This window comes from Delphinapterus leucas, chromosome 2 (assembly GCF_059928025.1).
Source record: "Delphinapterus leucas isolate spDelLeu-1000000601 "Yukka" chromosome 2, BTC_Dleu_Yukka2, whole genome shotgun sequence".
NCBI lineage: Eukaryota > Metazoa > Chordata > Mammalia > Artiodactyla > Monodontidae > Delphinapterus > Delphinapterus leucas.
In genome coordinates, this window is record NC_143130.1 from 78792799 (window position 1) to 78805129 (window position 12331).

Sequence of the window (12331 nt, forward strand, 5' to 3'; positions counted from 1 at the left end):
CTATATACAACATCTTTAGCCATTCATCCATAGAGGGACGCTTAGGTTGTTTCCATATCGTAGCTATTGTGAATAATGTTGCAATGAGTATGGGAGTACAGATTTCTCTTAAAGATCTTGATTTCACTTCCTTTGGTTTTATACCCAGAAGTGGGGTTGCTGGATCATATTGTAGTTCTTCTTCTTCTTTTTAAAATATTTATTTATTTATTTGGCTGCACTGGGTCTTAGTTGCGGCACACGGGATCTTCCTTGCTGCATGTGGGATCTTCACTGCAGCATGTGAGATCTTTAGTTGGCATGTGGGATCTAGTTCCCTGACCAGGGATTGAACCAGGGCCCCCTGCATTGGGAGCACGGAGTCTTAGCCACTGGACTACCAGGGAAGTCCCTCATATGGTAGTACTATTTTTTGAGGAACCTCCATGCTGTTTTCTGTAATGCTGCACCAATTTACATTCCCACCAGCAATGAACAAGGGTTTCCCTTTCTCCACAACCTTGTCAACACGTATCTCTTGTCTCTTTGACAATAACATTTCTAACAGTGTGGCAATATCTCACTGTGGTTTTGATTCACATTTCCCTGTTGATTAGTGGTACTGAGCATCTGTTCATGTACCTATTGGCCATTTGGGTGTCCTCTTTGAAAAAATGTCTTTTAAGTTCCTCTGACCATTTTCAAATTGGATTGTCTGCTTTTTAGCCATTGAGTTGTAAGGGCTCCTTATATATTTTAGTTATTAACCCTTTCTCAGAGATACAATTTGCAAATATTTTCTCTCATTCTGAAGGTTGCCTTTCCATTTTGTTGATTCTTTCTTCTGCCATGCCAAAGCTTTTTAGTTTCAGGTAGGCCCACTTATTTATTTTTGCTTTTGTTGCTTGTGTTTTTGGTGTCGCATCCAAAAATAATTGCCAAGACCAACATCAAGCTTTCCCCTGTTTCCTTCTAGGAGTCTTATGGTTTCAGGTCTTATGTTTAAGTCTTTAATCCATGGAATACTAGTTTAAAGAGTCAAAGGGAGTTACTGATAAATCAAATAGGAGCTTCAAAGAAGTTGGGGTGAAGGAGATTCCACAGTTCTGTTCAGAGATGGAACAGAGAGAGTGGTAAATAGGACATTTTTCAGGCTGGAGCTTCCGTACCCTGTGGTTGAGGCGGCATGCTTTCAGAATGGCTAAGGCCTGATCTGTGCCACAAATTTGTAAAGCGATCAGAAAGATATGACAGGCTGTGTTTCTGCTGCTGGAAGGTCTTTACATTTAGGTTCTGATTGTTGGCGGCTGTCTCCTTTGTAATTACCGCTTGTTCGCACTTGGCTTTTTTGGTGGGGGACTTTGCTTTTGTTTACTTAGTAGACGTCGTGCACTCTGAGAGGCAAAAAAAGAAGTAACCAAAATCTCCATTCCCTGTGAAGTTAAGAAGTGGACAGCTGCCCCTTGACTCTCCCATTTTAACCCAAGAGACAATTCTCAGCAGCTCTAAGAATCAGCCCTACGCGGTCCGCAGATTTGCGCTCCGGTCCGGGGGCGGAACCCCAGGAAACCCCGCCTCCCAAGCCCAATCCCCGCTCTCCGCCTGCGGACAGGAAGCAGCTGCTGGCCTAGGAGCCCGGGAACCAGCCGCAGTGCGCATGCGCGCGCCCCTGGGGCACCCGGGGGAGGGGGAGGGGCGGGAGGAAGGGGTGCGGCTCCGCCTGCTGGTTGGGCGCTCGCCGGTCACGTGGCAAGAAAGGAGGCGGAGGTACCGGGCTCGGGGGGAGGGAGGTAGAGAAGAGGGAAGGAGCGAGGGAAGGAAAGCGGGGAAGGGAGGAAGGAAACGAACGAGGGGGAGGGAGGTCCCTGTTTTGGAGGTGCTGGGAGCTTTGCCGGCCCCTGAAGTGGGGCGAGAGGGAGGTGCTTCGCCGTTTCTCCTGCCGGGGGAGGTCCCGGCTCCCCGTGGAGGCTCCGGACCAAGCCTCTTCAGCTTCTCCCTCCGGATCGATGTGCTGCTGTTAACCCGTGAGGAGGAGGCGGTGGTAGCGGCAGCGGAAGATGGTGTTTCTGAGAGTGTTAATTCTGCTCCTCTCCTGGGCGGCGGGACTGGGAGGTGAGGCACGACCCCGAGAGCCGGGGGCGCGGTGAGCACGGCAGACCGCGCAGCGGCGGCGGCGGCCGGGCCGAGCGGAGCCCAGTCGCTCCGTGTGGCTGGCGCGTCAGTCAGCCCGGCCGGCCGGCGGCGCCACTCGGGCGCGCAGCGCTCCCCGCTCCCTATTGTCCCCCGCGCCCCGACCGCGTTCCCTTCCGTGGCGGGCCGAGGAGGCTCCGAGCCTTCGGCGAGGCCTTTCCCGCCCCCTGCCGCCCCAGCAGCAGGGGAGCCTGGGGTCGCCTGCCTGAGAAGCAAAGTCGAGATCCGGGTCGCCAGGCGAGAGCCGGTGGTGCTCAGGCCGGCAGCACCATCCCTCCAGCCTGCTCGACGGGCGCCGGGGCGGGCAACTGCCGCGGGGCCGCCGGTCTTTGCCATCCTGGTCCCGCGCTCGCCCTCCTCACCCTTCCGCCCCCAGCTCCTGCCTGGTGGCGAATTCCGGAGTCCTCTCAGTCGCGGAGAACCGCCGCGCAGGCTCGTGAGAAGTTGCGATTGTATTGTTCTTTACCGGGCGCGGCGATCCAGACCGACCCGGTTCTGCAGAGGGGCCGCCCGTGGAGGGGTAACAGTGGTCTCCTTCTCGTCTGAGCCGGGCGGCTACCGCTCTCCAGAGTGCCCCGCCTCTGTCCGGGTGTTCGGAGAGATATAGCGGGAGGGTGTGTTTATGTTCAGTGCAAACATTTTGTTGCCCAGGGGAAAGGTTTTGGTGGTGAGAAAGATAAGCCGTTTTCGGGATGTTCACTGATCTGTAGGCTGGAGTGCGTCTTTTGGAGGGACGGTCCCTCGGTGACCCAACTTGAAGAGTTTTCTTAAACTCTCAGGTGGAGTAGACATACAGTGTAATTAGTGGATTGTCAAAACAGTGGCAACCCTCCACCCCCCACGTTGGCGTTAAGTGTGCTAAAAGCGTATAATTTCTTGATTACTCCAGCTTTGAAGACGATTTTCATTTCCAGTGTATCCCAGGACCAACTGCATCATTTTGTTGTTGTGTAAAGTGCTTTATTTTAGGTTAACTTTTTGACTTCCTCCATGGTATACTTAAAGACCTTAAAATATGTTTAAGAGAATTGGATTGGAAGTTTTTCCGGAGTGCTTTGGATTAGTATAGACAAATTTGATAATTTAGAAAATATCTGAATATTTCATGTAGTGGATTGTTTTCGTTCTTTTCTTTGTAACTTTGACTGCAGAGCCAAGCATATTTTTGTCCTGTCTTCTACTTCGTCTGGGGATGATACTTTGTAGGTAGACTTCTATTGTAGTTTGTAGTGTTCATTTTCTAGCGAAACAGATTAGGAGCTTCTAGTAGATGTTTAGTTTGAAATATCTGTGCTGGATACCCTCTATAAGGGCCTTTGTTTTTACATTTGTATTTAAGTTCTAAATGTGGCTTACAAGAAATTTCTGTTTTCACTTTTTGTCAGACACCGGTTTCTATGAGGTAGTAAAAAGTAAGGCATCCACGTGAGGCAGTTTAAACTCCTGATGAGCAGTAGTCTATAAAATGTCCTTTGCTTTTCAAGAGTGAAACAGTAAGAATAGAAACTGGTGTATTCTGATGGTCGAAGAAAAAGTATAAATTGACAGCATAATCTTTGTGGGCTAAGGACCTTTTTAAACAAAAATTTTCTAAATTCAGAACTCTGGAGTCATTTATAAAGTACCATTTCGCATTAAACATTGGTTAAAAGGCTACTTACTTTTTGATGTTTGTTTTAAGCAGAACTTTTTCAAAAAGACACTAAGAAATCTTTTATTTTAAAATTAGCATCAAGATTGTAGCTTTTGGGCGTATGGAGATATTTGTAATTTAATTGTAATATATAATATTTTAATTACAAATCTGAGCTTTTATGGTCAAGTTTGTAAGAAGTTTTTATGAGGATGATAGAATACATTCAGATTCTCTTATGAGAGACTGAATATGTTTGTGTAGATTAGAAGAAGCTGTAGTGGAAATATGGATTTAACTTTAAAGTATAAATCATTTTTATGTACTTAATTATCCTTTTTAGTTGCTTTCCCCTATCCGATTTGTCAGTCACTGTTTTGCATTAGTTTTTTCTTGCTCTTAGTGTGTTGGTGGGAAGCTGGAAAAGAGAATGTGTTTAGAATCATAAAACTAAACTTTCCTAAAGTTGTCCATTTCTTGCACATGTCCCAGCCTGTGCTGTATTTGTAGGAAGATACCATAAATTTTCTAGAGTTTAATGTCTATTTAGACATGACTCAAATATATACATAAAAATACTTTATTTTATGCAACCACATTATAAATTTATTAGAACTTCTGATTAAGTATAGCCCAAAGAATTTTTATGTATGTGTGAATTATACTTTTTAACACAAATATGTTGGTGAGTTGATGTTTTTTCTTTCTCCTCTTTTAAAAAAATTAATTGGTGTGTTTGAGAGGTCCACAGGTATTTTAGCTGTAGCAGTAAATTCAATCCCATGTTTTGGTTTAATGAAATCATACTTTAAATGAACTTTAGAATATGACACTTTTTTTTTTTGATGGAGGCACGGCTCGTGGGGATCTAAGTTCCCCGATGACCAGGGATCCAACCGGGGCCCTTGGCAGTGAGAGTGCGGAGTCTTAACCACTGGACTTACAGGGAATTCCGACATGTTTTTTATATTAAAAAATCTGGTGTAAATGCTTCGCTTTGTAGCGTGCATTATAAAGAAATAAGTTTTCTGGAAGTTTGGCCAAAAGTATTAAAAGTATCAAAGTTTAAGCTTAAACTATTTCACTTTTACCAGCAAGTAAGGGCCTATGATGAAATTAATAAAGGGGACAGACTTCTTGTCTTCATCTTTTTTTAAATAAATTTATTTATTTTTATTTATTTTTGGCTGCGTTGGGTCTTCGTTGCTGCGTGTGGGCTTTCTCTAGTTGTGGCGAGCGGGGGCTGCTCTTCTTTGCAGTGCGCAGGCTTCTCCTTGCGGTGGCTTCTCTTGTTGCTGAGCACGGGCTCTAGGCGCACGGGCTTCAGTAGTTGCAGCACGTGGGCTCAGTAGTTGTGGCTAGTGGGCTCTAGAGCGCAGGCTCAGTATTCGTGGTACACGGGCTTAGTTGCTCCACAGCATGTGGGATCTTCCTGGAATAGGGCTCGAACCCATGTCCTCTACATTGGCAGGCGGATTCTTAACCACTGCGCCACCAGGGAAGTCCTGTCTTTTATCTTTAAGGAGCTCTGACTCTTCATCTTTTCAACCTGAGATTGATAATCCAGTTAGCTGTGTCATCTTGAGAAGGCCCATTTCAAGCCATCCCCTACATTAGCAGTATCTTTTCTGTGTGTGTACAGGACCTCTCTGAGTAGCAGGGTTTGAGAGAACTGGGCATGGCAAGCACCTCTGTCTTTTCTGATCTCCCTTTTATAACTTGTTTAAGATCGTCAAGGGTGTTTATTATCTAATATTTTAAAAATTATCTTACGGACTTGTAGGATGGAGCAGGGAGAGTAAAGGGACATTTCTGTGATGTCTGCTGTGTATCTGATATTGTTAGAAGTTTCGCTTTTCAACATGTATGAGGGAGTGGTGATATTTTACATTTGAAGAAACAGGCTTGAAGAAATAATTTTTCTGGCATCATCCACCTGCTAAGTGGTGAATTAGATATTCAAACCCAAGCCAGTTTGACCTCAAAGCCTAGGCATTTTACCCATTGCCCCCTCATACCTTTTTAAAAATAAATAATTAATTAATTATTGCCTGCGTTGGGTCTTTGTTGCTGCACACGGGCTTTCTCTAGTTGCAGACAGCGGGGGCTATTCTTCGTTGTGGTGTGCAGACTTCTCATTGAGATGGCTTCTCTTGTTGGGGAGCATGGGCTCTAGGTGCGCTAGCTTCAGTAGTTGTGGCACAACAGGCTCAGTAGTTGTGGCACACAGGCTCAGTAGTTGTGGTGCACGGGCTTGGTTGCTCCGTAGCATGTGGGTTCTTCCCGGACCAGGGCTCAAACCCGTGTCCCCTGTATTGGCAGGCGAATTCTTAACCACTGTGCCACCAGGGAAACCCCTGTGTCCCTTTTAAATGGGCTGAATTTAATCTTAAATGATGGAGGTTTAGTATAAGAACAGCTTACAGTTTGGGGCTAAACTTGCTTTAGCTGTCAATTTTTGTACTTGGAAAAGGGAGCAATACTAAGGATAAATGGAAAAACTGGAATAATCCTGCCAGTTAGATTCCTATGAGGGCAGTAACACTGCTGTCTAGCAGTGTGAAGGCTTTGCCTTAGGACTACTGGGGTGGGGACAGTCCTGTCCTAGCTAGGTTGCAGGAAATAGCAGTACTGAGAATAGTTCTCAGGGGGTGTAGACTCTCTTTGATGTTGGGTGAATTCATTCTGAAGCTACTACAATTCCAATTAAACAATGTGAGAACATGTACAGTTAGAACATTGCTGTTTAGTCACCAGTGTTTATTGTATGTCTATGGCTCGTAGGAGTCATGACGGCACAGTCTCGAGTGAGAAGAGAAGAAAAAACATTGAGTTTGTCAGAGTAGACAGAAATGCCAAGATATAAAAATAGAGTTCCAATTATGTATTGTAGCTGCAGTTGAAATGAGGATTTATTAAGCTGGAGGGACATCAGCCAGTTGGGGAGAGCTTTTTGAGATAGAAGAGAATGGCTTATAGTGTAGTAAGATGCATGTAGGCTTACTTGCCTGGAATGGAGAGTCCATGGCAGGAAATAAGGAGAAATGCTAACTGGGCCATAATGACTGGGACTCTCATTATTCATATAATAGGCCATGATAACTATGAAGAAGAGTATTGTGGAATTTTGGTTGGCTGAGCAGTTGGGTTATGTGATACAATAAGGAATAAATTAGCTGCTTGATGAACTGGGTGATTGAGTCCTGGGTTAGGGTAGTGATTGTAAAACAAATACGGGTACAACAAGAAATCATATGGAAGAAAAACTAGTAAAACTTGGCAAATGTTTAATGGGAAGGTATCACAATTTATTGAGGGATTACTCTGTGTTGAGTTTGGATCTTAGAGGCTGTTGCATTGGAGAGAGTGTAGTTTTATAAAGCTTTGAGGACCTCAGCCTTTGAAGTTGAAAGTGTCTAAGATCTTGAATCTAGATTGAAGGTTATAGGTTGGGATGTGTGTCAGAGTTGAATTTTATCCTACTTGCAAACTAATACTTTTGTTGGGCATTGGTTAAAACTTTGCACAGTCCTTCAATAATCTGTGGTTAGTCACTTGGGAAGCACTGTTCCTGACAGTTGGGAGATAGAAGTTTGGTGAATTTGAGGTGGAGGGGAGAAGTTAAAGGTACATTAACGAGTATATTTTTACCTTACAAGTATATATTTACTGTCCTTCAGTTGGAATTAGGCTCTTCAGTTCAAGAATATGCTTGAGGGCTTCCCTGGTGGCGCAATGGTTGAGAGTCCGCCTGCCGATGCAGGGGACACGGGTTCGTGCCCCGGTCCGGGAAGATCCCACATGCCGCCGAGTGGCTGGTCCCGTGAGCCATGGCCGCTGAGCCTGCGCGTCCGGAGCCTGTGCTCCGTAACGGGAGAGGCCACAACAGTGAGAAAAGAATATGCTTGATACTGTTGATTATATGTGAATTGTGAAATTCCTATTTCAGACACAAATTGGGGAAAAGAATGTGACTTCTGCGTTTGAGGCAAATGTACATATATGATTTGTGGAGCAGAATTTCCTTTCGTTTATTTTTGCTTGCATTAATGATTGCAAGGGATATATATGTACACATTTTTTGAACAACTTTGAACTTTGGATTTAATTTTCAAAAGAATATGGATAGAATCCTATACTTATGAATTGGTTAGAATATTAATTTGCTTCTTTTTTCCTAAGAATTAAGTGGGATAAGTTTGTAAAATGCTGAAGAGATTGTAAAGTGCTGTGCAAATATTGTTAAAAATATGTTGTTTCCAGGCCTAATTTCATTTGGAATGTATTAGTTACAAAATATAGATAAATAAATGTATTTTTAAAAGTTGAAATACTAGAACATCGTTATCAAACATTAGCAACTAGAATTTGAGAAATCCATAATTCCTTCTCGAACACGGTTCTGTCACTTTTTAATATTAATCATTCAGTCTTTTAAAATGCCTGTTATTATGAATTTACATCATAGTATTTATGTGGTTTTGTAGCTTTTAAAAAATTAATGTGTAGTTAAAATGTATACACAAGCAGACACTGAAATATTTATAAGTAGTCTGGAGATAGTTTTGGTTGTCACAACTTGAGGGATGCTTACTAGCATCTAGTGGGTAGAAGCCAGAGATGCTGTGAAACATCTTTTACAATGCATAGGGCAGCCCCCACACAGCAAAGAATTATCGGGCCAAGATGTCTCTAGGGCTGAGGCTGAGAAACCCTGCTCTAGCAGGAATTTGCTGTCTTTGTCCTCTTCATCTTTTTTATTGTTTTTGTTATTTCTGATAGCTTACTGTCTTGATTACTCAAGTCACATAAACTCCCCATATTCTTATCCTGTTGAAGCCTTCCTCCTCCAGTGTTCTGTGCACTACAGTTAGGAAAAAAAATTTTTTCCAGCATTGCCCATTCTTCGTCTTTGAGTTTGCATTTGGGAAGAAAATCTGATTCTCTTAATTTATAATAGTGATTGAATGACTGATAGCCCATGAGGATTATCTAAAAACCAAAGCAAACCAGCTTCTTGTTAACCCAGAAGAGCCATGGATTACCACGATTTTAGTTTCTGTGGAAAGATACTTTGAGGCACTTAACCAGTAGCTTACTCTGCAAATCTCTCTTCAGAATTAGTTCTATTCAACTTCAACTTTTCACAATTTATTTTCTTCAAAATTTTAACTCATAAGTACTCAAAAACTTTCATGTCTTTTTCATAACTCCATCCCTCCCTCCCCTTATTGTCATTGGTAGCACCTTTGGCAGAATTGTTTTATTTACACATCAGATTTCCTGGAAGGAGGTGGAGGCAGATGGTTTGGGGTACAATATGGGAGAAGGGTGGGGTGCTGAGAGTAGGTTTAGGATAAAATGCAAAGTGTGGGGTAAATATATATCAACATTGCAGTGGTGGCTGGAGCCATTTTGTGTGTGTGTGTGTGTGTGTGTGTGTATGTGTATATGTGTGTGTGTGTGTGTGTGTGGTGGGCTGAAAGTCAAAGTCCCTTCTCTGTACTTACGTTTGCATTTACTTGAAATGGTGTAAAGGCATTTCAAATCAGCATAGAAATCTAAATTATGTACCTATTCCACTTTTGGATTTTTAAGTTGTATTTCATAAGTAGTTGAAGTTTAATACAATTGGTAGGTTTTCACTATCGATGTTTTATGTCCTTTGTGATAGATTTAGTTTAAAATTTATAGTTTATAATTTCACTTTGAGCCAGCTAACTTTACTATTTTTAATTCTTAGAGACGAGCATATCTGAAAAAGTGGGTATGTTGGAATATGCTTATAATTGTAGACATACTCTCCTATTTTGAGCTTTCATTTGTAACTCTTAGGTGTAGATATTTGTAGAAAATGATTTGACTGGTTTCTAGTGAAAAAATAGATACTGTGACTTAAGTTTGAAGTCACAATTTAGAAGTAACTTTTCCAAGACTGCAGTAAAGGCACTTAAGTATATTGCTGAAATATAGGACACTATAGTTCCTGAAAGTCTACCTTTGTCATACAAGAGAACAGCTTTGTTAATGGTATTTAGTGCTTCAAGAGCAGAGTGAATACATATCAAATATAAGAAGCATTGGTCAACCCAGTGTGATGCCTCAGACACAGTTGATGACTCAAGTTCCTTAGGAAGGAAATACACTTTAAAGTTGTGGAAAAATGCTCTTGGTTCCTAATTTTAAAATTACACAAGTGAAAAGTCTGTAGAAAACAACTTGATTACAAGTAATTTTTCTGACGAATGGAAGTGTGCCAGCCTTAGCTTATTCTTACACATCCTCTCATTTATTGTAATTGAGTTTTTCTGTAAATAGGGAGATATGTAATGTCAAAAGATTTTTGCAGATTTCTTTCCCCCATCCTTAAGACTGTACTGTCAACTTTCTTTGATATTAATAGGAAAACAAATTTATTTCTTACATAATATTGTTCTTCCACAAAAAGGTGTTATCCACCATCAGTAAGATATACTCTGTTTTTCCCCCCGATGTTAATGAAATTTTCATTCTGCGTTTTTTTGCCCTATTCTTTTTTTTTTTTTTTTTTGTGGTACGCGAGCCTCTCACTGCTGTGGCCTCTCCTGTTGCGGAGCACAGGCTCCGGACGCGTAGGCTCAGCGGCCATGGCTCACGGGCCCAGCCGCTCCGCGGCATGTGGGATCTTCCCGGACCAGGGCACAAACCCGTGTCCCCTGCATCGGCAGGCGGACTCTCAACCACTGTGCCACCAGGAAAGCCCGAAAAAGGAAGCTTTTGTTTGCAAGCATTCCTGAGAAGTAAGATGCTGCCTACCCATGGAATATGGGAAATAATCATAATGGTTAGCATTTATGGTATACTTACTATATTCCAGGTATGATTCTTAAAATATAATGAGGTTGTTAGATTCTGCCTTTGTACGAAGATTGGGTCATTTTGCCATCAGAGCATAATTTAGGCTCTTTGTACTTATAGTATTTGAGCCATTTGACTTTTCGTCAGTCAGGTTCTTTGCAAGGTTTTTTGTTTTTCTTCGTTTTTCTTTGACATTAGAAAATGTTTACAGTTAAGATGGGAGAAGCACCTTAGAGAACATTTTATGCATAATACCATTTCAGTTTTGTCACAGATAAATTTATACATGTATTCTTTTGTGTGTGTGTGTGTGTGTGGTACGCGGGCCTCTTACTGTTGTGGCCTCTCCCGTTGCGGACCACAGGCTCCGGACGCGCAGGCTCAGCGGCCATGGCTCACGGGCCTAGCCGCTCCGCGGCATGTGGGATCTTCCCGGACTGGGGCACGAACCCGAGTCCCCTGCATCGGCAGGCGGACTCTCAACCACTGCGCCACCAGGGAAGCCCCCTATACATGTATTCATTTTTTAAAAGCTTGAGGACAGATACTAAATCTCTTGATGGTGAGATATAGGTTATATCTTTTACAAAAGTATCTATTACAAAACTTTTGTGATATGGAAAAAGAAAAAAACATTTTTTAAAGTTGGATTATCTTTAGTAAATACCATTATCCTGGTGACTTTGAAAACAGTCACAGGAAATAAAATACTGTTCTCAAATTGTGGAAAGGGAGAGAGCACCTTAAGATCTCCAGTGGCAAGGAGACCGAGTTGTTTTTTCTACTTAGAACCTGCTGGCCATTTTTCTGCCATTCTTGTATTGTAGGTGATTTTTTTTTTTTGGTGTTGCTTTACTTTTTTAGTTTTTTTTTTTTTTGAAAATTAATTATATGTTTTCTCCATCTTATAGGTCCAGTCCAATTATTCTTCTACCAATTTTACACATAGGCATTTGCTTGATAGACTGTTTAATTTTTCCTAACTTTTTATCTTAAAAATGTATGTATTTTCTGAAAAGTTGGAAGTATATATAGTCCAGTTAACATTTATATACCTTTAACCTAAGTTTATTAGTGGTTATCTTTCACCACGTTTGCTTTATCGCTCTTAATATGTATTCTTTTTTTTGGTTCTGAACCCCTAAAGTAAGTTGATACCCTTAAAATCTTAAGTATGCATCTCGTAAGGTTAAGGACATTGTCCTTACATGACCAAGAAGATTCTTTTTTATTTTTTAATTGTTCAAATTTCCCACGGAGCTTGTAGGTACTAAGTACCATATGAGTTTATTATATGTTTTGTGAAGGCCAGATTTCTGGCAACTACAACTAAGGACTAGAAAGTAAAACACTGTTGGTATGCTTTTATGTATAGGTAAAAAAGAGTAATAGTAGAGAAAGGAGACATTGACAGAATAACTACACAGCAGGATGGAGCTATTTTATGTAGGAACAATGGCACAATAACATAATAGCCTAGAGGTTATCATATCATTATGACCTCTTAGGTTAAAGATGTTAATAAGGGTGAGCCTGGCTCAAGAAGATGTTAAAGTAGAGGGGAAAAAAAATCAGTAATGGTTCAAAAGGAAAGATATTAGGCACATAGATAAACCCCAATTATCTAGAAATTTTGCTCAGTGGAACCTGTCATTTTCCTTTGATGTCAGATTACTAACATCTTACTGTACT

At 41.8% G+C, this 12331-nt stretch overlaps 1 protein-coding gene across 1 annotated transcript in view; it reads left to right on the forward strand.

Annotated features, from left to right (window-relative positions):
* Positions 1-1808: 1808 nt before the first annotated feature.
* Positions 1809-12331, forward strand: part of ADAM10 (ADAM metallopeptidase domain 10) — a 111038-nt gene continuing 100515 nt past the window's right edge. The window contains exon 1 of the mRNA XM_022579618.3: positions 1809-2091. Within this exon, the coding sequence (XP_022435326.1) occupies positions 2037-2091 (55 nt within the window). The 5' untranslated portion in view covers positions 1809-2036. The remainder of the gene's footprint in view (positions 2092-12331) is intronic.